The 26296-nt window shown below is 41.0% G+C and overlaps 1 protein-coding gene across 2 annotated transcripts in view; it reads right to left on the reverse strand.

The window, feature by feature from the left end:
• Nucleotides 1-503: 503 nt before the first annotated feature.
• Nucleotides 504-26296, reverse strand: part of LOC126412137 (protein mini spindles) — a 145664-nt gene continuing 119871 nt past the window's right edge. For both annotated transcript variants that reach the window (XM_050081584.1, XM_050081585.1), the window contains exons 24-35: nucleotides 26135-26270; nucleotides 25867-26060; nucleotides 21396-21640; nucleotides 20644-20829; nucleotides 19930-20242; nucleotides 7101-7288; nucleotides 6848-7013; nucleotides 6589-6762; nucleotides 6374-6505; nucleotides 6117-6285; nucleotides 2907-3178; nucleotides 504-1117 (exon numbers count right to left, since the gene is read on the reverse strand). In XM_050081584.1, coding sequence (XP_049937541.1) covers nucleotides 1034-1117; nucleotides 2907-3178; nucleotides 6117-6285; nucleotides 6374-6505; nucleotides 6589-6762; nucleotides 6848-7013; nucleotides 7101-7288; nucleotides 19930-20242; nucleotides 20644-20829; nucleotides 21396-21640; nucleotides 25867-26060; nucleotides 26135-26270 — 2259 coding nt within the window. In that variant the 3' untranslated portion in view covers nucleotides 504-1033. The remainder of the gene's footprint in view (nucleotides 1118-2906; nucleotides 3179-6116; nucleotides 6286-6373; nucleotides 6506-6588; nucleotides 6763-6847; nucleotides 7014-7100; nucleotides 7289-19929; nucleotides 20243-20643; nucleotides 20830-21395; nucleotides 21641-25866; nucleotides 26061-26134; nucleotides 26271-26296) is intronic.

Here is a 26296-nt window from a genome sequence, read left to right on the forward strand (position 1 = left end):
CCAACGACATATTAAGTTGCAGACAGGCACAATTGAAAAGACACATTAGCTTTTGGCCAAAGCCTTTGTCAGAGAAAACGCACACGCGCACGCAAGCAAACTTCACACAACTGCCATCTCTGGCAGCTCTGATTGGAATGCATTCCGGTCCAAGCTGCTGGAGATGGCGGTCATGTGCTTGAGGTATGCCTGCTTGTGTGAATGAATGCATGTGTGTTTCTTTTTCTGACTAAGGCTGTGGCCAAAAGTTAAATGTCTTAGTTGTGCCTGTCTGCAACTTAACATGTCATTACAGTAAGTAGAAATTTCCTTACAATGTTGATATTCCAACCTGAAGTTTCCATGAATGACTGTGCGCAACCACAGCCTTCAAAGTTTTCAATTTTGTGTTGCTTATTCAAAACTTAACATTTTTCTGATAATCTGATACAATTACAGAATCTTAACACACACCCATAACAAGGCAATACTAAGTTAGAATAGGGCCACATTATATAAAAAAATTATTCGAAGTTTCAACTACAAGTTTATTTTCCAACCATCTGCAAAAATAGTCACAGGTTCTCAACATGTTAACATTTAAACAAAATAAAAATGTAGCTGTAAAATAATTAAAAAAGTCTTTACACGTGATTGAATCAATGGTCAATACTGCCGAAGTATTAAAAAAATACAAATAAATTAGATATAAGTTACACATCACCAATTGCACAACAGACACTCCAGTCTTAATAAAGTGAATGAGAATGTGTCTTACTATAATCCTTTTCGTGCACGAGCTTCCTAGCAGTCATGTAATCTATTTCTCAAGTTTCACTATTAATAGATGTAACACATTAATAAATTAATAATCGTATAACTGTATGCTCAGTCTTTTATAAAAAATTTTCCTACATAACATCATGAAATACTTTATGACAGCCATTAATTTTCCGAAGTATTACGCGTGCACACCGTCTATATATAAAATTATCTACATATATATATATTAATTTTTATGAAATTAATCATGGACAGTTAACAGCATCAGGCCTCATTTAGTTGTAGATTTTAGTGCCTCCAACCTCTTTCTCAGCCTCTCCACTCCATCTGCTCCACTCCGCGAAGTGGGCAGTATCTGCAATGTAAGTTAAATATTCAACATGAATCATGCTATGTTTCAAAGTATTCGTATGCAAGGTTCATATTTTTAAAATTTTGGTGGAAGAAACAACAAATATGGCTACATGCTTAACATTATATACGAATCTGTAACTCCCACCCACCACTTTTTACACATAACAGTAATAGAAGTTATTCTATGGAATAGGAGGAGTTGACAAAAAGAAACTTTTTAAGTTAGTTTTCAAATTTTGCTATGCTGTTAGATAGTTTATATCTCTGTCAGTCATTACAAATTTTAGTTTCGGCATTGTGCACTCCTTTTTGTGCTAAACACAACCTTAATGTGGAGTAATGAATGTCGTTTTTCCTTCTTTTATGATGTATACAATCATTGTTACGTAGCAGATGCTCAAAGAGGAGGACCTATAATTTACTGAAGAACACTGAAATTTTGGCTGTAAGATTATTTAAAAGGTTTGAGCAACAATTGTGGACAATTTCAATTAATCAAGTTATGTATTAACACATCAACCCATCTCTTTCTCCTTCCAAACATCATCACTTGCAAGAAACTATGTAATTACAATGCAAAGCAATATGTGAGCTGAAATGTACAATTTGTGTGAGCAGGAATGATTCAATGTATGAGCTTAACAATGAATTACGAGTAGGATAGAATAGATACTTAAAAGATTTATTATTAGGAAAATGTACGATTGTACAATTTGGGCCTTAACATTTTCACGTATTTTATGGACGGTTCTTTAATAGTATTTCAGGCCATATATGTCCTTGCTCCTACAACAGCACGCAGTTGTCACAAAATAAATTAGAAGCAGTTTTCAGTTAATTTAGTAGCAAAAAAATATTTCTAATTTATTCTGTGAAAATTACTTTGCAGTCATCCATCTGGATCTCCAGGAGGGGAACACCAGTTGGGATATGAGTAAGAGGAAAAGACTGAAAAATCAACAAGAGTCATATTCTACAAGTCTGACTACAAAAAGTCAGAAGCCAATGTGGTAGGGGGGCAAGCTATAAAACCTGAAACACTAACTTCAAAAACTCCATCTGGTTATGTTTAATGCCAGAGTGAAATGGGAAGATTATATATAGTCAGATAAATATAGGGTAAGCAGTAGTGGAGCAATCAAGAAGAGACTTCAATTAGGGCAGAATTTGGGCTCAGTAGTGGGAAAGAGAGGATAAAGACTGAGTTGTACAATACATTTCAGCTAGTAATTTCAAATAAACAATCCAAAAATAGGAGGAAGTCGAGGAGGAGGAGGAGGAGGAGGAGGAGGACTTGGAAATGGCAGATGTGAATGTAGACAAAAGAAATTTCACTGTTCGAAATTTGAAATTTCGAATTTACATTTACTGTGCCAAACAAGGAACTAATGAAACTGAGATGCGCAGGGAATGAAGCCTGACAAATGGATGCTCTTAACAGAAAGTGAATACGTCACATTAGGAAACACGCAGCAGCAACAGAACCTACAGACAGGTATCCAAACTGATGCAGTGACAATCTCTGATGCTTTCTTATAATCTACCGCTTACCCTGCACTAATTACAGAGCTTCCGTACTTCTTTTGTTTAAGGTGGTATTAATAATTCAAATATGTACGATGAGAACAAGGTAACCACAGCAAACACCACACTTTTATACAAAGCCATACTGCGCGCGCGCCCACACACACACACACACACACACACACACACACACACACACTTTTTCTGCCAGCAACTAATACACAAAACAAAACCCAATTGCAGGTACAATGCTCATAACTTCTTACCTCACTGCGGTTTTCTTTCAGTACCCTCACATTCAGGTTTTCATCGTTTGGAATATTATTGTCAGACACAGTCGTCTGCTGACGTAGGGTCAAACCGAGTGGAATGTTTGCAGGTGTCAGGCCCGCGTCGGCCTGGAGCCTCTGCAGCCTCTTCAGGTAATACTGCGCATCCTTCGATGTGGGCCTGCCATCTCTGTCGACATCTATGAGATTCTCGACTCTGGGTGTGTTGTTCTTTGCAGGTACCTCTTTGTCCTTCATTGTGCTTTCAACTAAAAATCAAAGTAACACAGTGACCACAAGCACTCCAAAGACATCTTTAGAAAATATTTTCTTACAATCCCAATAGAGGCAACTCAATTTGTATATTAATGTTACTCTAAAGATTCAAATAAAATGTATGACGAGAACCAATCAACAGTTGTGAAGAGGGAGTTTCCAGATTTTATGTGACCTGAGCAACATAATCTCAACTTTTTCATCTACACATTCACTACTAGATGCTTTGTCAGAATTAGTAACAGCCATGCCACACATGGCAGTTTTGAGAGGACAAAATTCTTCAAAAAGTTACAGCAATGACACACAAATACTGAACATGCTTAAGTTCATGGGTTGAGTCCTTTACCAGTTCTAAATTCATGCCAGTTTCATGTCATAGGAAACTTTGTTCCAAATCTGCCTCCCAATACCCTTCCAAGTCAGCAATTCTTGCATTTCTTATTCGTGCGAGCAAGTATTCCATTTATATATTGGGAACAATAATACTGAATGAAGTTCTAAAAAAATATGTATTATTATGCAAACTCCCTGCCCCTTAAAAATATGTCTCGTAACAATGTTCATCCAGGCAGATCTTCCCTTTTATGAAATCATAAGGTAACAGAATAACTAGTTTCCCTTCAGTAAGGAAAATTTCAGAGAGATTTTTTCCTAAATTAGTAGTTTTAAATCTAACTCATCATACATATTCATTACTGAATTATGTTTACTGAAAAATTACTTTGGGTGGTAAGGTCAAAACATTCAACAATAATGTTATTCCGACTTCCTGGCAGTTGAAAACTTCACGTCCAATAAACCTGAGCCCGAAAAGTCACATTTTTCCAGCGCTGTTCTTGCAGACTTAGCTATCTGGGCACAACTCAGGACCCACAATCACATTTCCACTTTTCTAGGAAATGAGAGATACACAAAGTTTTGCATTACCTCAGTTCTGAGAGTTCCGGAACCTGTACAGAAAATTGTAATAGAAAACAACAAACATCATTTCTGCCCATTTTATTGCTCATGAAAACCACATGTTGCATGTTGTACCACCATACAGCGAAACCTTCAGAGGTGGCGGTCCAGATTGCTGTACACAACGCTATCTCTAATACCCAGTTGCACGTCCTGTTGCCTTGATGCATGCCTGTATTCATCGTGGCATATTATCTACAAGCTCATCAAGGCACTGTTGGTCCAAACTGTCCCACTCCTCAATGGCAATTCAGCGTAGATCCCTCAGAGTGGTTGATGGGTCACATCTTCCATAAACAGCCCTTTTCAATCTACCCCAGGCATGTTTGATAAGGTTCATGTAAGAACAACATACTGGCCACTCTAGTCGAGCGATGTCGTTATCCTGAAGGACGTCATTCACAAGATGTGTACGATGGGGGCGCGAATTGTCATCCATGAAGACGAATGCTTCCTCAATATGCTGCCGATATGGTTGCACTATCAGTCTGAGGATGGCATTCACGTATCGTACATCCGTTATGGCGCCTTCCATGACCATCAGCGGCATACGTCAGCCCCACATAATGCCACCTCAAAACAGCAGGTTATCTCCAACTTGCTGCACTTCGACAGTATGTCTAAGGTGTTCAGCCTGACCGGGTTGCCTCCAAACATGTCTCCGACGACTGTATGGTTGATGGCATATGTGACACTCATCGGTGCAGAGAACACGATTCCAATCCTGAGCAGTCCATCCGGCATATTGTTGGGTCCATCTGTACCGCGCTGCATGGTGTCGCGGTTGCAAAGATGGACCTCGCCACGGATATCAAGACTGATGTTGCACATCATGCAGGCTGTTGCACACAGTTTGAGTCTTAACACGACATCCTGTGGCTGCACGAAAAGCGTTACTCAACATGGTGGCGTTGCTGTCAAGATTCCTCCAAGCCATTCACTGCAGTAGCAGCCATGGGTGGCCTGAGCGAGGCATGTCGTCAACAGTTCCCATCTCTCTGTATCTCCTCCATGTCTGAACGACATCGCTTTGGTTCACTTCGAGACGTCTGGACAGTTTCCTTGTTGAGAGCTCTTCCTTGCACACAGTGACAACGCAAACGTGATCGAATCGCAGTATTGACTGTCTGGGCATGGTTGAACTACAGACAACACGCGCCATGTACCTCCTTCCTGGAGGAATGACTGGAACTCATTGGCTGTCGGACCCCGTCCATCCAGTAGGTGCTGCTCATGCATGGTTGTCGACATCTTTGGGTAGGTTTAGTGACTTCTCTGAACAGAGAAAGGGACTGTGTGTGACAATACCCACAGTCAACGTCTATCTTCAAGAGTTCTGGGATCCGGGGTGATGCAAAACTTTGTTGTGTGTGTAGCTCCATGGGAAGTAGAGATGTGAGGGTGGGTCGTGAGTCATGCCTGGAAATGTGAGGTTTCTAGTTAAGAGTCCTAGTTCGGCACACACTTTTAATTTACCAGGAAGTTACAAATCAGTACTTGCTGAACTAAAATGTAAACGATTCATTATTGAATAATGTTAACTATGAAAGCTTATCAGTAATTTCATTTATCTATTTTAATGAAAGGTCATTCTTAGGTTTTCTCAGCTCAGTACAATGCTGACACTACTTCTAATCCATTTGTTGGAGCTGGAGAACTTACCATCATTAAAACCATCAAAGAGAAGCACATAATTTTCTACTGCTTCATCAAACTTTCCTCAAACTTATTTTTGACAACTTAAATTTCACAATACAAAACGCACATACCCTTTCCCACAGGCAATCAAACCATCGTAACCAACATCTGATGAGCCCACACCATTTCCTTTCAGACTAGTTGATATTTTGACAGTGTAGCCATCATAATCTTCTAAATCTACATCTACACCTATATGAGTACTCTGCAATTCACAATTTAGTGCCTGGATTATTGCAAGGATAGGTGAAGTGCAAGCACTTTTAATACCTGGGAAAACAGTATTTGCTGGTGCAAAAGGTTCTTTTTTCCTTTCCATCTCTATACTCTTGAGGCCTTTTGCAATGTAGTCTTGGAATTGCGGTGAGGATTTCCTCAGGAAAGAGTCCAAGTTAGCATCCGGATACTGCTCCTTGAAATTGTACAACAGCTCCAGACCCTAACAGTAACAATACCAATCATTAAGATCTGAAATACTAGTCCTGCTTAGAAATTTAATGAAGTAACACACATCTGCAGTTTCCCACCTCTCTTGTGTGATTCTTCATGCCTATCTTCTTGAATATCTCCGAGAGTTGGCCATAGGGCACTTTGGTGTGACGGTTGGGAATTTTAGCATCCTTCTCTGTTGATGACTTCACATCATCTTGTTTCGCATTCTGAAGCGAGATCAAAGAAATCATTGAAATTTTGCAAGTACACTGAATTATCAATGCAAATTAAAAGAGGTGAAGTGAATTACCTTTAGTAATTTTATTAAATAGGAATGTAGCTCAGAGTCACTGGCATTATCGATGCGTCCTAAATAATTCAGTATTCTGTTTCCTTTTATTTTGGTTACAGTATGAATGAATGTTTTTATCGTGCGTAGAGGGACATCCGACTGCCGTTTCTTCCACACCGGTGAAGGGAAATCCTAAATTTTTTGGGAGGAATTTAGTCAGTCAATATTTCAACTGCTTATACACGACCAAAATTTGTACCTGTGCATAATCATATACCTTCAGAAACAGATGTATGTCATACAAAATAACAGCAAAATCAGTTTCTTCTTCCCATTGGGGAAGTAATTTAATAATCCTCCATAAGCACTTCATAACCAGTTCGGTGAACCGAGCCGATGCATTGGTGCTAGCTACACAGTCGTGCAGAGATTTCATCATGGCACTGGAACACAGAGAGTGAACTCATACCGACTTGCAAGAGTGGGGACAAGTACTATTCTTACCTTGCATCACTAATGTAGTCACACACCTGGTAATGTTAGTAGGGTCAGAATTTTCAATTATTCTCATTACCATGACATTAACAACTCTTGTAAAGGAGTCACCATTTTCCAATTCATCCAGGTGTCTATCAACGAGCAGCCCCAACAGCTGGTACACAAGATCGTGCAGTACCTTCTTTGAGACGCGCTTGGCGAGTTGGCTTTTTTCAAAAAACTGGAATGCACAGAAATTTCACCTGTTATGGAACTTTGACAAAAAACAGGTAATATCTAGCTGCACACTTTCACAATGACAATAGATAATAGATAATAAAATGCAATTACTGTGATAGTGAACAAAAGTAACACTATTTCCTTGGAACATTGCTGGAAAAAGCTCAACAAGATGTTCAGACTGTAGGATCAACTTTTTATGTCTCAGACTTACGCAGGCAGGCAGTGGAACAGCACCTTTCCTCCATCATCTACAATCACAAGCAGCCAAGAATGCAACCTTGCTTAAGACGATATGGGGACTACAAGATGTAACCTCAATCATCTTTCAGTATATAATGCCTGTTCTTTGTGGACCTGTATGTGGAAGGACACTTACATTTGTGTCACTAAACTATTACTAAAGGTTTTCCCATTTTTTTCAAAAGCAAGTCCTTAACCTCCTAATGTACCTACTCCTGCCACAAAACCGTACCTATATTTCTTCTATGTAATTTTATACTCTTTTGAAAATCCATTCCTTTGTCAACTCATTCATATGTTTAACTTGAAAATCTAAGGAGATATTGTACATGGAAGTGGATAAGAGGTATTATCTCGAGATAACTCATGCTCTTCACAAATATTTGCAAATATTCATTACAACACATTGTTTATTGCAAGATGAAATTTTTTGATTTTAAAAAAGGACAAATCAGGTGGTAGATATATACATATGAAAAATCACACTAGAATGGTATTAGCAATCTGTTTTTGTATGATAGATTCTGCAGCACGGTGTGACGCCCCATGGGGACCTGGCACTGGAGGAGGGGGGGCGGCGGCAGTGGTACCTTGTTTCTCTCCAGTCACACTTTCCATGTGCATCCTGCTTCTTGGAGCAAACTGTCCACACTCTTGTCAGTTTGCTCTTCTCTTCTGTTGGCTCAATGAAACCTGGGAAATACCTTTCTGTCAACCGAAGAGGGTGGGGTCTTCATCCTGGTCGGCCTGGCTTAGGAGAAGTTGTGCTCGCTTTGTATTTTCCAACTATCTTTTCCAAGAGGATCAACAGAAATTCCAAGGAGTCCTTTTCCCCTCCAGATTTGGCATACAAAATAAAAGCATTCCTTACACAAATTTCCCACAAACAGACAAAGATTTTCTTGTAGTACTTATTGCTTGCTTTCTGGGTATTTTTGTACAATACCATTCCCTGATCGCCCCAATCCACTCATTCTACTGTGTCATAATCAAGTACAAGCTATGTCTCCATTATTTTCTTTGACCTTTTTTCAGTATCCACCATATCCGTACTGTGGATAGTTGAAAGAAGTAACCCATCTTTCTTGTCTTTCCAATGCAATGTTACAACTTTTCCTTATCTTTCACCTGCAATTTCCCTCTTTCATAATCTTTTATTTCAGAGGCATTGTGGCATCTCTTTTTAGGTTGTTTTCACTGTTCCACAACTATCAATGGACTTCAAAATTTGCCAACTGTGGGGATGTGTAAAAGCTATCTGTAGTTAGACAGTAACCTTGTTTCAGGAGTGGTTTTACAAGTGTCAAAAGAATTTGGAATGACATCGGAAAATTCATAGGATCTGCATTCAGCATTTTTCCTTTCCCCGTGTAAATCCGCTAGATGATTCACACAGCACATAGCATTTTATACCAAATCTTGCCCTTTTCATTAGGACATACTGTTCCCAACCTGGTTTGCCTCTGTAAAAAAAAAAGTAGACTTCCATCCACTGTAATTACCCATTCAGGAACATAAAGTTTTGAATTTATTTTCAAAGTACTGGTAAACTGGCCAAATTTTGTTCAACTTGGGATTTGGGTTATTTGCAGTGTCAAACCCTTCTTTATCAGAAAAAATGAAGATACTTCTTGATTTGGCAAAACTTCTTGTAGGACATTAAGTCACTCAAAAACGGAGCCGATATGCTTGCTGCCATGTACAGTACAACATTTTGCAAAATTGTTAGAGCAAGGGAAATTCAAAGTTCTTCATATGATGGCGGCAAAAACATTACATCCGGTGGTTGAAACACATTGGTTGATAGATTTAGCTTTTTCCAACTGTATTATTTGCAACAAATCCTTATCAAAAAAGTGATCAAATACTTCAAGTTCATCACTGGCAGAAGGAATCATGCAGCCGGGATTAGCAGTAAAAAGAAATCTTGGTAGCGAAAAATCAGCATTCTGATCAGCAACATGTCACACACTCATCTGATACCAATCTATATCGATATCTTCCTCACTTGACAAAATTTTGAAAGAGTTATCACTAGATTCTGAAACACTGATGCCTTCCTACTGTTCTTCCTCACTGGATAATCACTAATCATTTTAAAAGATTGCAAGTAGATGTAATACTGCAACAACTGCACCAAAATGCTACAAAATAACACAGTAATGTTGCAAAAACTTCACGAGCACAAGCCAGTAGCAACACAAAGTAAAAAAAATGTGCAACTGCAAAAAATGCTAACTTGCGATAAGGAAGTAAAATTATTGCAATCCAGGTGCTGGTGTTAACAAGCGGTCGTGAAAAAAATCTACAATGTTTACGATTGGGATGATGGTGCATGGAAACACAAAATCTGGAAGCCCAAGTTATATCTGAATAATATTTCTCAGCAAAACAGTTTAACCTGAGTTCCCGGGACAGTCAGTCAGGAGGTTAAAATACAGCTGAAACATGTCTGTTCATTTGATTTATTAATTGACTGACTGAGGAGGGGGTTACAGGACTAAACAGCGAGGTCGTCACTCCGCGATTCAAAAGTTACGTGCGGAAAATAGAGGCACCTGTTAAAAGTGGCCAGATCCATTCACATGGGTCAAATTATAAAGTGAGGAAGCTACACAAACAAACACAACACAACACAGACATAAAAAGAGTAGGCCAAATCTAAGAACTGGAAAAACAGATGGATAAAACAGCGATCTTTGAATGGGGGCGTGGTCATGGGTCCCAGACTCAGAAAACATGAAGAGAGGTCCCAACCACAATCACACCACCCCTGCTCCAGGACAAGAGCAAAACCTTATAACTGAAAATAAAAACCTCTTACAAAGGAAACTGAGGACCAATTCAACCATCCATGAATCATCCACGAATATAAAAGACAAGGAATCTGGAAGGCTATACTCAGTACAAAGGGCCAAAAGAAGGGGACATTCCACAAAATATATGGGATACTGTCAGTTAGGCTCCACAACCACATTGTGGGGTGGCTCATTATGCAAGAGGAAACAATGGGAGAGCCTAACATGAGCAGTCTGTAGACAGTATAAGACAAGGGACAATTGACGCCAAACTGCAATAGTCTCTTGGACTGTGTGGAGGTCATTACTGAGAGCAGCAGTGGACCAGACGTCACTCCACTTTCGGGCAAAGAGAGATGCGATTTCAATCCGCATATTTGCACCTGGAACAATGAAAAGGAATTGGCGGTGGTGGGTGCAAGTATCTGCACCTCTAGCCAAACAGCTAGTCAATTAATTTCCTGGGGCGCCCACATGACTTGGTACCTGGAGTAAGATAACTGAGCAGGCTGCACGGCCAAGGGCAGGAGGTCATGAATAGCACACCAATGGGTGACGAGTGTAGCATCGGACTATAGTCTGCAGGTTGCTCATCGAGTCGGTACATATTAAAACACTGTGGAGGGAGGCCTGAGTAACAAAATGGAATGCCATGATAATGGCTAGTAGCATTATATGATCATGTGTTCCACGCCAGTAGGAGAAGTAAAAGTGTATCCCACCACCTCCATTGTTTAAAGGAAGAAATACAGAGGACACATTCCCATGAGTGAAGATAGAGAATTTGACAGAGGGAAGTGAAATGCATTCCCACCAGCGATCCCAACCAAGTGAAGGTATCGCAAGGGCGAGACATTCCTCATTTGTAAAGCTGACAGGGTACACAGGATGGTTAGGGAACTCTCAAATGGTGATTACTTAAGAAACCAGGTGTCGGCTCCATTGTATTTGTGCAGGGAGAGTGCCCCCTTCTGTGAGGAGACTGTTAACAGGACTAGTAGGAAAGACACTGATAGCCTGACACACCCCTAGCCTGACACACCCCACAATGTAGAACAGGGTCAAGTAATTTCAGAGTGGAAGGAGCCACTGAGCCATAAACCTTATTACCATAATCTAGTCTGGACAAGACCAGAGCACGGTTAAGATGGAGAAGTGCAGCACAGTCTGCATCTCAAGATGTGTGGGCCAGGAGGTGGAGAGCATTAAGCTTCTACAGGCACGTAGTCTTCAGGCGTCTAATTTGGGGCAACTACTTCAGCTTTTTTTTTTTTTAAAAAAAAAAGAGGGGAACAAGAAATGGGACTGTGCTACAACATCTATGCATCAGTTGCCTCAATAAAGTTCTGGATCGAAGTATGCTGTGGGTCAATGGCAAAACGCATAACCCATATTTCGGAGGGAGAAAACTGGAAGCCATACAAAAGGGCCCATGAAGAGGCCCATCGGCTGGCGTCTTGGAGCTGGGGTTCAGCAGATGCTACAGAGTGGGAGCTGCGCCAGATGATGATCAACATACAACAGAGGTTACAAGCCCATTGATGGCAGTGAGGAAGAGTGTGAAGGACCATGTGGAATACAGTTCTGGATCCGAGAGGTGCATCCTGGATGGTCTGGACTATTTTGTCTGCCGGATACAAACGTTGCAATGAGTGAAGGGCACTGAATGAATCGGAACAGACAAGAAATTTAGGAGAGGAAGAATGTTTCATCTGCTCCAGTGCCCGCAAGATTTCAGACAATTCTGCATCAAAGACAGTAAATGTCTGAGGCAGTCGGACCTTGAGGACACGATCCGGAGAAACAACTGAGCAACCAACGGAAGCCCCTTGTTTCGACCCATCCGTAAAAACAGCTACATAGTCGTGGTGCTCAGATAAAATGGCAGAAAATGCTGCATTAAAAACAGTGGCAGGAGTGGAATCTCTCTTGTACTGCAATAAATCGAAAATCACTCCGGGCCTCTTCAGTAACCAGGGTGGCAGGCAGTTAAAACCCTGGATTTGGGGTTGTACAGACTCCACACCGAGGGACTCTAGCACACGTTGCACACGGATCCCAAACGGCAACGTAGCCCAGGGATGGCAGGAAAAAAGGCGGTCCAGAGGTGGATGGGCAACAAGATGGTGAGCAGGCGAGCTGGGAGCTGCAAGAAACTGACAAGCCTGGCGCACCAGCAGGAGCTGCCGCCGGATGGTAAGTGGCGGTTCGCCAGCCTCAGCACAGAGGCTGGGTACGGGACTGGTCCGATAAGCACCCGTGGCCAGTCGGATCCCAGCATGGTGAACAGCGTCAAGGATCCGCAAATAAGATGGCCTCGCTGACCCATATACTGTGCACCCATAGTCCAGCCGTGAACGCACAAAAGCTCCATAAAACTGTAGGAGACGCGCCCTGTCCGCGCCCCAAGACCTGTGGCTGAGGCACTTGAGGATGTTCAGTGCCCTCAGCGTTCTGGCTTTCAAGTCATGTAGGTGTGGCAGCCATAACAACCTGGAGTCAAAAATTAGGCCCAGAAACCGCACTGTGTCTCTAAAATGTAGGACAGTATCCCCCATATGCAAGGCAGGCAAAGTAAAAAGGTGACAAGAACGATTAAAATGAACACAAACACACTTTTCGGCAGAAAACCGAAAACCCGTCTTTGCAGCCCACTCCTCTAACCGCCGCACTGTTAGCTGCAACTGACGGCTCACGGTTGCAACACTGGATGAGGAACAGAAAACAGCAAAGTCGTCCACAAATAAGGAGCACGGTACTGGACTTCTCACTGTAGACGTTATACTGTTGATGGCTATGGCAAAGAGGGTAACGCTTAAAACACTGCCCTGGGGGACACCGTTCTCTTGCTCAAAGCGATCAGACAGTGTGTTACCAACGCGGGTCCGAAAAAACTGCTGACACAGGAAAGACCGAATGAAAATCGGGAGGTGGCCACGAAAGCCCCATTGATGCATTTGTGCAAGAATACAGTGTCTCCAAGTAGTATCATATGCCTTACTGATATCAAAGAAGATACCGATACAGTGATGCTGACGGAGGAAAGCCTGCTGAATAGCTGCCTCTAGGAGGGCCAGGTTGTCGACCGTGGACCGAAATTTTCGGAATCCACACTGAAAGCGGCTAAGGAGTTGCCTGGTCTCTAATAGCCAGACCAGACGCCGGTTAACCATCTGTTCCAGGATCTTTCCGACACAGCTCGTCAAGGCGATACTACGATAACTACCGGGACATGTGCGGCCCTTTCCTGGTTTGAGCTATGATGTACAGCTAAAAGATGCAAAAGTACTTAAGTTTTCAAGCATATTTATGATTGCTTGATCAAGATTGTGAATTTGTTCTCAATATTTCTGTGCTGAAACTAAAACCATTTACTTGAACAGTACAGGGTGGTCCAAAAGTTCGGAAACACCCTGATAAAATCCAAATGGAGTAGCAAACAAGGAAACAAAGTTCCTACACACGAGGAACGGGAAGGGGAAACTTTATAGGCTATGCCACCAACAAGGCGGCCATCTTGAAAGCCGCCATCTTGGATTCAACTCCAAAATTTCAAATGGGAATGTGGTCATGTGACATATCAAACAGATAGAGAATTTCACCAGAAAAACAATGCCGTTGTTATTTTAAACATAGCTTTATTCATTCTCAGGTTATAGCCCATTACTTGCGGCAGCAGTGGGACGCTCAGCAGCGTGAGTATTACGTACTGAGAAGTCATAAAATGGAGTCTGAAACGGTGCAAAGTGACTATCCCCTGCCTGATATGTTACACGTGTTTAACTGTTAGGTATCATTTACTCATGTTAACATTTTAATCATTGTTTCCTTATTTACAGGTTACAAAATGTCCTTAACAAATTAAGAACGCATTGAAATCATCTTGATATCAGGAGAAAGCACACGGGTCATTGCTGAGGATTTCAACAGTCGTCATCCAACCAGACAGCCCATCACTCACAGCCAAATTCCGAGCAATAGGTTCTGTCGCAGATAAACCTCAGGCTGGAAGACCAAAATCCGTCACTGATGAAGCAACAACAGTGAGCGTGTTGGCATCATTTAGCAAGAGTCCGCAACGAAGTGCTCTTCGCCTGTCACAAGAATGTGAAGTTAGTCGTACCTCCCTAATGCGAATTTTATCGCAGCACAAATGGCACCCGTACAAAATTCAGCTGTTCCAACACCTGAACGAGGATGACCCAGACTGTCGGGTACAGTTCGCAGAATGGGCGACACAGCAGCTGCAGATAAACCCACGTTTCCCCTATCAGGTGCTGTTCAGTGATGAAGCCAATTTCTTTATCAATTGTGAAGTGAACAAGCAGAATCACAGATACTGGTCCAAATCCAGACTGGATTGATGCTTCCAAAACGGTCGACTCACAAAAAGTGATGGTCTGGTGTGGTGTCTGGGGTACCAATGTCGTTGGACTTCTTTTATTGATGGTACGTTTACATTCAACGGTTATCTGAGGTTATTGCATGTTTCCCTCGTTGTTAATGGAGGACGGGACATTTCCGGAATTCTTCCAGCATGATGGAGCCCCTCCACATATGTGTGAGCATACCTGGATGTGCAGTTCCCTCAAAAGTGGATTGGTCATAGGGGTGCTGTGGAGTGGCCATCACGTTCACCAAATTTGACTCCTTTGGATTTTTATCTTTGGGGTCATGTCAAAGCACTGGTTTATTCTGTGAAAATACGAGATTTGCATCATCTAAAGCAGCTCATTGTTGATGCGTGTGGTTAAATTCAGCCAGTTGTGTTGGTCAAAGTTCATTAGGACTGGGTTCGGAGGAAAGCATTCATTCCAACATGATGGACAACACATCGAGCCATTCCTATGACTGTTGGTGGTCTCTCGGGACTGTGTAACATCAGCGTAATGTCTCTTTGGCCCACAACACACATGCTGCCGAGCATCCCACCACTGCCACATGTAACTGGCTATAACCCGAGAATGAATAAAGCTATGTTTAAAATAACAACGGCATTGTTTTTCTGGTGAAATTCTCTATCTGTTAGCTATTTCACATGGCCACATTCCCATTTGAAATTTTTGAGTTGAATCCAAGACGACGGCTTTCAAGATGGCCATCATGTTGGTGGCATAGCCTGTAAAGTTTCTCCCTTCCCGTTCCTCGTGTGTAGGGACTCTGTTTCCTTGTTTGCTACTCGATTTGAATTTTATGAGGGTGTTTCCGGACTTTTGGACCACCCTGTATATAAGTTTTGCCTTATTTGCAATAAAAATAATTTTTTAGTGACAGAACAGAAGATGCAAAAATCACTATTTCCTGCTACTTCTCTTTTCCTCCTGCCTGCGGCCAGCCCTGCCACTTTATGACACCACAAACCGAGAATATTTTTTGAAATTTTTTGTATTTAACACTGGTGCTATCACTGAAGTAACATACGTGGGATATTTGAGCAAACTCTTTTTACATACTTGATCAGCATCTCAATAAAAATTACACACAGTAATTGCATCATGTCACAGACAATCACTGACAATACAGAAACTGGCAGATCCTACATTCTGATACTGGTGAAAGTAAACAACAAATGGGTGGATTGTTGCTTGACTATTTTTGTGTGTATGTCTTTAGGCCTGAATGTCTAAATAGTACTAGTTTCTAGGTGGTTTAGAAAATGGGTTTTCAAGAGTTTGCAGGAACATTTCGTAAAACTGGGCTAAACAAAATTATATAATTTTTACACATCTCATCAACTGTGCCCCAAATGAGACAGTTGTCATTAGATGTGTGCACTTCTGTAGTGAAGCTATCTAAGAAAAACATTGTGACAAGTTCCTGTAGTGTAAGCACAAAAGAGTGGTTAGCTCATCTCTTTTTCTGTATAGGGGCGTGAAGATGATGGCAATAAGGCACCCAAGCTGGCAGCAGAATAAAATTATTCCATAAATTTATGGTTGCTGGATTTATGCTTTCTGAAGTCACTGACCAGCCACAGTCCCTTTCTTCCATTTACACAAGATGGATTACAGAAAGTTGCTTCAAATTATCCACAAGGCCATTGCTCATAAAAACTATTATTTCAATTAGTGCTCATAAAAACTTATTTCAATTAAAAGAACACAAAAATTTGGGCTACTGAAAAAATATTACTGGTGAAATTATGCCTGAAAATTGCTGAAAACTTAGCGACACATTGCTGATAGCTCTGTTATGGAGTCAAACAAATACCTATATCTCTATGTATTGTAATGGTGCAAGTGTAACTTTACCAATATTTACTGGGATCATGTGCAGTAGTTCACACAAAATTTCAGCAAAATCCAAGATCGTCATGTGGGAATGTTTTAAAACATTCAATGAATTTGCATGGAGTGGCCCATGAAGAATATCAAAAATTTACACTCAATTCAATGAATAGCAGCTCTAACTTGAATTTCTCAACATTAGAAGCCAACAAAAAGTGTTATGAGATTATAAGATTAGTGGCAAATATCAACAGGATGCCGTACATATTTAGGGGTAATGCTAAGAAGCAATATAAAGTGGCACAAACACAAGGTCAACAACAGAGAAGCTAAACAGACAATCTCCTGAAAGGAATATATGGAAGTGGACTGCGTTTATATGGGGAGTGGCATGCAAGACAATAATACAACTAATCTGCAAGTAATAATCCAATTTTTGGAGTCCTTAAAGAGGGTTGGCAGTAAACATCCAAATTCTGAGATGTGCAAGTGGATCTTTACTGCACAACCCACATGAAACTGCAACAGAAAGTTTCATTGAAGTTTAATGGGAACCTTGGGAAATGAAGTTTTTTTTTTTTTTTTTTTGTGGTTTTAGGGTGCACTACTTCAGTGGTCATTAGCGCCCAGACCACGTTAGGAATGCAGCGCGAGTCACAAGTTTAAAACAGCAACGAAACGGAAAACACGATAAAAGACAGACTGACAGGCATAGGATTAAAAAAAGAAAACAGCATAATCAAATGTCCTTTGAGAGGGTTGTCAAATTGATAAAATGAAGAACGCGAGCAGCTGCTCGTGGGTCATCCGCTAAAATGGCTTCTACAGTAAATGGCAGGCCAAGTTCAAGACGCAGGGTGTTAAAATCCGGACAGGACGTTAAAATGTGGCGGACCGTCAGCAATTGCCCACATGGGCAGAACGGCGCCGGCGCAGCCGTCAGCAGATGGCGATGGCTGCACCGGCAGTGTCCAATTCGTAACCGGGCCAAAATTACCTCCTCCCGCCGAGAAGGGCGTGAGGAGGACGTCCAAGCCACGGGAAGAGATTTCAAGGCCCGAAGCTTGTTGTCTGTAAGTGCAGCCCAATCGGCATGCCACAGCGATAAAATGCGCCGACAAATGACCCTGCTACAATCTGACGAAGGGACACAACAAGAAGCTGTCCGAGGCTGGAGTACCGCAGCCTTGGCCGCGGCATCTGCAGCTTCGTTCCCAGGGATACCGACATGGCCAGGAACCCACATAAAGCTAACCGGAGAACCGACGTCCACCAGCTGCTGAAGAGAGCGTTGGATCCGGTGCACGAAAGGGTGAACCGGGTACGGGGGAAATTAAGTGATGTTCCCACAATATCCTGTTGGGTAACTGTAAAGAATAACTATTTGAGCTGAAGTGTGCAACCAGTGGTAAATGCAATGCAACTTTGCTAGGGATAGTCTACATATAATCGAACACACACATACACACAGTATTAACCCCACTTTTACATTCCCAGAATTAACATTTTCCCATCACATTTCCTAGGTCCACAATGTTAATTTGCACTTGATTTTGCGTCAACATATTTATAATTTTCCCCACAATTTACACTTTATGAAACAAATAATTGTGGAGAAAAAACTGAATTTAAATGACGCTGGCAGGATGTTGGCCATCAAGTAGTGTTTACAAACATTAACCACATAATGTTTCTTGGTACCAGGGTGCTCTACTCAGCTGATTTGAACCGGTAAATGTCTAAATGTTGGAACAATTCATGTCCTATCTCCTGCACTGTGTAGTTCTACTCAGTGTGGTGTGTAATTGGAGTAGCTAGGTTTCTTTGGATAAAGGTATCATGACCAATCGCAACAATATCTAAACTGTCTCTACTGCGTATGTGCACGTTCACGATTGTTGTGATCATTGTGGCACCTTTGTCAAACCATATTTTGTGTGTTTGTCGTTTGGCCACTTTTAGCGCAGGCTGACAACTTCACTCACTGTGTGTTGCTCAAATGTTTTTGGTTTAAACAGTGCCAATTACGTATCTATTCATGTTGAGCAAAATGTGTTTCAGAATTTATTCTCATTGTCAAGTGCAGTATCTACACTATTTACATGTGTATTTTTTGTGATGTTACACAAACAATGTGGTGGTTTTCTACACAACTGAGGAGGCATAGTACCTGAACCTCAAAAAGAAGACTACAACACAAAAAGATACAGAACAACACATACACAAATACCATGCGAAAATTCTTGAAAGGCGTCACGCTAAACATGAGATAATACATAACCGGTGCAGTGTGTCATTGTGTACATGATGAATGACAGATGCATGCTTTCCACAAACTTCGATTATGATGTATGAAATTGAGTCCAATGTTTCTACTTCCCAGACAGTTATCAGTTCCAGTTACATCAGGATTTTTTTACTATATAATACACCTTTATTATAGAATAAACAAGTCCCTGATAAATATTTTGATGCCTATTATGTACATATACATAAATTGCAAAACAGTAAGGGTATCCTACACTTTTACAGCTTAAAACATTATCTTCCACTTTTTTTTTTTAAGTCCCTTGAAAAGTGTAAAAGTAGGGTTTCACTGTACATTCCTTATTTTATTTCAAGCTAGTGAATTAAGCTGCCTGATACAGCCATTATCTGTGATCGTACTGAACAAGTAATCAACTACAAACAGAATTTTGCTGTCTTATCACAATATATTACGAATAACCTGTAATTGGATAAGATATTTGCAATGTAAGTTTTCACTAAATCATAATGCACCTTAAGGAGACCAATGTCAAATTACTGTGTTTCAATGAAATAGCTTAACGACAAAAATGTCCAGATATTATGACTGACAAGTATAAGAACAGTTAATATACTTCTTCAAACATCTTGCTCAATTAAGGCATCTCTTACTCTGAAAGTCATCTAACATGTGTTGATCCACTCACATCTGTAGTTTAGAATCAAGAGTTTGGGTATGCACATCAGGTCGACATTCTGCTAGGGATCAATTTGAATAATTAGTAATGTAGCTAAATCCTGTAATTCATTAGGGGGTGGTTTCATCAGGTACACTACATTGCAAATTCTGAATGAGTTTACAAAAGAGAATTTAGAAAATAGAGTGACCAGAGACATTACAGTAGTCAAACCAGAAATAATTGCGATTAGATACAAGTAACATAATAGCTAGAGATCACAGACCTTATTAAAGAAAGGAACTCTGAGAAAATTTAAAACTTGTTAACTAGATGGTGTATATATTTCAAAAGTTTCTGAACATTATCTCCAGTAGAGAGAGAGAGAGAGAGAGAGAGAGAGAGAGAGAGAGAGAGTACTTACACCTATGCTATGCCCTAGATACTTACCGACATGAGCAGCAGGAAGAGGTTGCGGTAGCCCCGGGCGAGCAGGTCGCCCGGCGTCGAGTGGGGGGAGCTAGAGTTTAGCAGGCGCAGCTGCATCACACAGGCCAGCACCAGGTGGTCTTCCTTGCCTCGAAGGAAGCTCACGTTCTCTGTCTGCACGACCAGCTCGAGTTGCACGCAAGCCTGCCACGCCACGTTGATGTCAGGGTTCGTCACGTTGGAGATGCCCATCTCTATCACTTCCTCGGGGCGCGACGCCTGCGCATAAGATGCTGGCAGTCTCTGCTTCACCGGTTGGTATGAAACAGGACTCCTGAAAAGGAACATTGTAAGAACATAGTCTTTCTGAATTTCTTGAAATACTAGAAGGAAAGAGTTGTCTAAAATGCAGTCAATACGAAAATAAATAAATAAATAACAAAACAGCAGGTTTTAATTATTACAAAAGAGAATGCAGGATATGAGAGAAGATTTTGGGCATAAGTTGGGTAAGATAGGACCAGTAACATCAGCAATTACAGAGAAAAGGTTAGTCTGAGAGAAAATTTCATTTCCAATTCTGGGTCACTCCCTTTGTGTAATCGAGCCACATCCCCACCTGAAGACTGTAACTAAGCCAAACCTCATTTAAGGAAATTCTGAATATAATGAAAGTTAACTAGTGATTTAAAGAAGTCACCACCATAAATGAACAGAAAACATTTAACTTGTTACCCTGAGTTCTGATATCCAGGTTTTGGCATGTCGATAGGCGTCCCGTCATCCAAGATGTCCTTCAAGTCAAACTCATTCAGCTTGGGTGCACTCAAGCTGACGCCCTTTCCTTCTATCTTTGCTAAGAGCTCTGGGTCCAGACCAAAACGCCCAGAGACAGGTCGCTGTTGCTTCGGAGGAGTTTGCCTGTGAAAGTGAAATTTCTGCTTTACTGATATAAATGTCACGCATTCCATAGAACATGCTTAGAATAATTTTGCTACATATTTAATTGATTTGTTTTTATTTTGCCAGTACCGTTAAGTATTACAAAAAGGTCACATTATCAGTTCCAAAAGTCATTGCAACTGACAGAATTATCAATTTCGGTGCTAGTTTCAGAACAACACTGACAATAATGAACACAACATTATCGAAATACAGACACATTTCATAGTACAATACAATAGCCTGAACGTGACGCTTGTTGAAAAAGAAAGTTTAAATATGAGGTGGCTATCGGATGTTACAACTGGTATCATCAGCTGCTTGTCATTTTTTATTCTGTATATTCCTCTTAAGGAGCCACAAACAAGCATCACCTTCAGTACATCATACCACACAGTGAAATGTACCTTTACTTCAGTAAACTTGTGTTCGCCACTAGATTGCTCGTGCATGACACAGCTTCCAACATTCACTATGTCAATACTTAGAAGAGTCCCGCAGTTGCGGCCGAATACAACAGACTCTCTAGTCTGTGGCAATAGTACCTGGGCTGAGGCTCTGCTGGAGGGACTTCCACCTCCTGATGTGTTGGCGTAGCCACCGTCTCCCTCTGGATGCTGCCTTCGCTCCCCTGCCGCGTCACCTTCTGCACCTGGGCCTGCCGTGCTGGCAACTGCGGCTGGCTTGACGGCCGGCCACTAGGCGGTGACTGCCTCGTCGCGGACGGCGGCCTGTTCTTGGCAGCACGCTTTATTCTTTCCTCTAGGAGAGACAGGTCCTTGTCACAGATCTGCCGAAATACCAACAAAATAAGGATTCTACAGCTGGCTCAAATGCTAACTTTGTACAACAAATCACATAGTCCTTTGAATAGTATGACATGTAGATTAAACATCCTGACTTAACTCTCATTGGATAACAAGAAAGCTACCTTTCATATAGTGTACTGTTACACACTACCAGCATGCAATGGTCAAGGAGGGACAGAGAGAATGGTTATGTCCCATATTATTCAATATGACCATTGAGAGGGGGAGGGGGGGGGGGGGGGGATCGGGCAATGCCAGCCAAGGGGCTTAGGTTAAGAAATGAGAAACTGAAAGCGACAGACTAATTTTGCTGTAGGGCTGCAGAGTAACCGAATAACAGAAACAAAGATGATATAAAATTCGAACTGGCACTAGGAAGAAGGGAGTCTCTGGAGGAGGAGGAGGAGGAGGAGGAGGAGGAGGAGGAGACAAGGGGATTATCACTTAACTCTGTTGCGCCTGATAGGGCCAAGCATACAGCCTAGTCGACTGGCTGAAGGGGGGTTAAGGCATTGAGTGTGCTTCATAGGCAGGCGGCTGAGTCAACCCTATGACTGCTTACATTATAACCACTGTCCGCTAAACTGACATTACAGTGCACACAGAATCACTGTTCAATAATATTCTTTATAAAATCACCCACACACGTAGAGTCACAGTGGTTGCAATTTTTGATAACCACGAAAGAGAAATTCAAAATTAACCCAAGCTTTCTCTTACAAGTTTATCCTGCACAGACAAAGTTACTTTAGAAAAATGATAAGAACTTTTCTATTGTGACTGGAAAATTTTGTAGCTTGAGATTTGCATTAACAAAATACATGCATGTAACCTAATAAATTCTCATTAATATTGGACCAATATGTTTCAAGATATAAAGTAACCAGTTCCTAGCAAAGACACCCAAAACTCTTCTGCCCTACGTGGCAGCGAATGTTGCTGAGAAACTGCACGTTTTGCCGCACTGCTCGCCTTTTCCAAAATCTGTTACGTGTGTTGTGCAGGAAATTCATATCCTTTCATATTGTGTATGTTTGTATGATGTGTACTTTGTAATTAGGAAATCAGATTCAGGGCGTATATGTGGACAAGGAAAAAAAATTCCCGGATTTTTCCCAGATTTCCGGGTTGAAAATACACTTTCTCCTGGGTGAAAATACACTTTTTCCACGTTAAATGACAGTATACTTTTCCTCGGCACTGTAGAACTTGTCAATCCTTAGAATGTTTATGGTTTTCTACACAGACGTAGAATTTGCCGGCACTTTAGAAAACGAAGCCCAGGGAGGGGGGGAAACACATTTTGGAAAGATCATTGATGTGCAGCAACATGTACGCCTCATTTCTTCATTCGAATTCCACCAAACACCGCATGTTACTTTCCGAAGCAATGAAGTCTAGATTGTGACGTGCTTTTGTAAGCCAGTCATAGCTCATGTCACGTGATCTCGGCAGCTGACGACAGCATAGGACATGTAGTGTAGTCAACCAATAGCAAGATCACTTAAGTAGCGCGAACACACAAAAAGAAAAGTTAATGGTTTAAATTAATATACATAGTTTTGCTAGAAGAAAAACAAAGCTTTCACAAATAATATTGGTCTCTAAGATTAATAAGCTGCAAGAGAAGGTAAGCTTCCACATATAATGCTGATCATTTTGCGCGTGTTACACTTTAAGATACATCACACAAATGTGCCAGTAAAACTTTTAATAAAGACGTAAATGTCTGATCTTCTGGGCTCGAAATTATTCTAGATGGTCGTCCTCAAAGAGGAGATTTTTAAATGAGAATCAAACGCTCTGTGATTTAAGAAATTCATCTTACATTCTCGCACATAGTTCATCTTGCACAAAAGAAAATTTACTTTGAAATGAACACTTTCCAAACCACCATTCGCAATATTTTCCCGTGACCTGTTAGAAATTGGTTCATTTCAGCAGTTACCAAAGAGCGCCAGATAACAGGAATCACTGCGCCTCCGCAAATACGATGACGCAGGAAGTCCGTATGTTCGTACATGGAAAATATTAAAAGATCTTGCATTATGTCATAAAAGAAACAAGACATCAAAGGATACTTCAGGAGCATCGTAATTTCGTTAAATATACTAAAATGCATAATTCGGCTTAAAGTGCACAATCGTATGCCCAGATTCTGACGTAAATTTTCTTTTAGTACCGGTACTGTATTATCTCACGTTTGGTTCTTTATTATGGCATATTGCCATATGAGCTAGAAGATGGAAAACGGGCACTTGAAATGCAGCAAACAGATGAAACTAGCCAACAGCGTGAAATTAAACACTTCGTTTCAAATAAATTGACTGCCTCAGTGCAAAATATTAATGAAAGCCAAATCTCTTTAGCGAACCGACAAAAATAACTTCGCTGTTCTGCAAGGTGATTAATGCTTGACTGTCAGAAAGGTGGAAATAAAACCTGAAACTAACAACATATTTTAGCCTTCCGTAATTATGCGAACATATTTTAATTCATTTGGTAGCTCCTGGCCACAGAAATCCATTTTGTTTTTATTTAATGTGAGAGCAATAAACTAAGGGGACACAGCAGAATCACTAAACGTAAACACAACTCACATGGAGACTACCCACCTCCCCACTACAACTCGGAATGCTCTGTGCATCAGCCCTGGATCTGCAATATTTCCGAACCGGAGCAATTTAGATAGCGGCACCCAGCCAAACATCTGTAGCCAGAAGGAGAAGATACTACTCATAGGCGACTCAACTGCGCATGCGCAAGTGCCCGCCTGCAACTGCTGAAATGAATCAAATGTAAACAGCTGTCATGTCACGCTCATCAGAGGCAATTTCTTGTTAGGAAGCCCTGCATATTTTTCTTAAAGCCTTTGACACACTTTGGTTGGTAGACACTTGTATCAGCAGTGTTCTGTTGTTTATGACGCATTTCCTTTGTGACTTAAGTTTTATTTTCTTTTTTTTTTCCTCTCGTTCATGTTTTTTTGCTGCAGCATTATTCTGCAGAAGCGGGATACAGTAATATCCTTCGTTAGAGTATTGGTTCTTACCAGTTAAAATCACAAAAATTTAACTAGTAACTAAAACAAGGAAAAGTTCCCGGAATTCTAAAAAATTCCTGGGTTTTTCCCGGTTTTCTCCCGGACGAAAAAATTCCCGGGTTTTTCCCAGATCGTACACACCCTGAGATTAGAAATACTTGGCTGTGCGCACCGTTAATCAAATATTTTGTTATATCACATCTCTTATAATATCCTATATAAAAACAAAGATGAGGTGACTTACCGAACAAAAGCGCTGGCAGGTCGATAGACACACAAACAAACACAAACACACACACAAAATTCAAGCTTTCGCAACAAACTGTTGCCTCATCTTTCCTGATGAGGCAACAGTTTGTTGCGAAAGCTTGAATTTTGTGTGTGTGTTTGTGTTTGTTTGTGTGTCTATCGACCTGCCAGCGCTTTTGTTCGGTAAGTCACCTCATCTTTGTTTTTATATATAATTTTTCCCACGTGGAATGTTTCCTTCCATTATATTGATACTTTTATAATATCCGATACATCAGTTCAATAGGATAACACATGCCTTTCAGATTGTGTGTGTTCGTGTCATTTCTCTTGCGTATGTTAGGAAATAAAATTATCTCTATTTGACAGAGTCTTTACCAGAAATGAACTTGGAGCAAGAGAAAGCTGCTGCACTTTTCGACATTACAAAGAAGAATAGTGAACAAAGGCGCTGGCAAGAATGTTGAAATGCAGACAACAGTGAGCCACCCTTCTACTGTGCATGTTTACCTGTTCCCATGTCCAGCTGTCAGGCCTTCCGATCTGAAATGCATAAATATATGCCCTTAGCCATCTGGCCATTCTAAGTGCTGGGTGTACTTGTGCATACATAGCTGTCTGGGTGCTGTACCTGCCACGCATACGTATGTGCCCATAGCCACAACAGGGTTAATATAAAGTTAGGTGTTAGGAAATCTTTTTCCAAAGGCATTTGTGTGGAGCATAGCCTTCTATGCAAGAGAAATGTTGATGACGCACAGTTCAAACAAGAAGAGAACAGATACTTTTGAAATTTGATGATACAGAAGAAAGTTGAAGATTTCAGGGCTAATCAGGTAATCACTACAGGTGTACTGAATCCATTACTGTAACAACACACATGTGATATATGCTAAGATAAAGATTTGTGCTTACCTGTCCTACCATTTTGTACACTTTATCCCCTTCAATAAAGTATGCCTGGACTACACAATTCAATGCTGCATTTCTTACAGAATTATCTCTATCAGATATCTGTTTGGCAATTTCTTTCAGTGCTGCTACTGGTGATGGCTGACACACAGACAAACCGTACCCTTCGATCAAATACCCCAGCAGCTCCAGACACTCTGAAATACAAAATACTGTCAGCAGTCTTCGTCTCTAGACACAATGATGGAGTGGAAACCTATCATCTGCTCACCTGTCCGTTGCCTGGCGTTTTTTGACTTCAGACCATCCATTATGTAAACAAACAACTTAGATGCTGGGTATATACGTTCCAGTTGTTTAAAAAGACTTTTCACACTGTTACGTACAGCATCTTTTGGGTCCCCAATCTAAAAGGTGAATAATTTGTCAGCTA

Source organism: Schistocerca serialis, chromosome 7, assembly GCF_023864345.2.
Source record: "Schistocerca serialis cubense isolate TAMUIC-IGC-003099 chromosome 7, iqSchSeri2.2, whole genome shotgun sequence".
NCBI classification, from domain to species: domain Eukaryota; kingdom Metazoa; phylum Arthropoda; class Insecta; order Orthoptera; family Acrididae; genus Schistocerca; species Schistocerca serialis.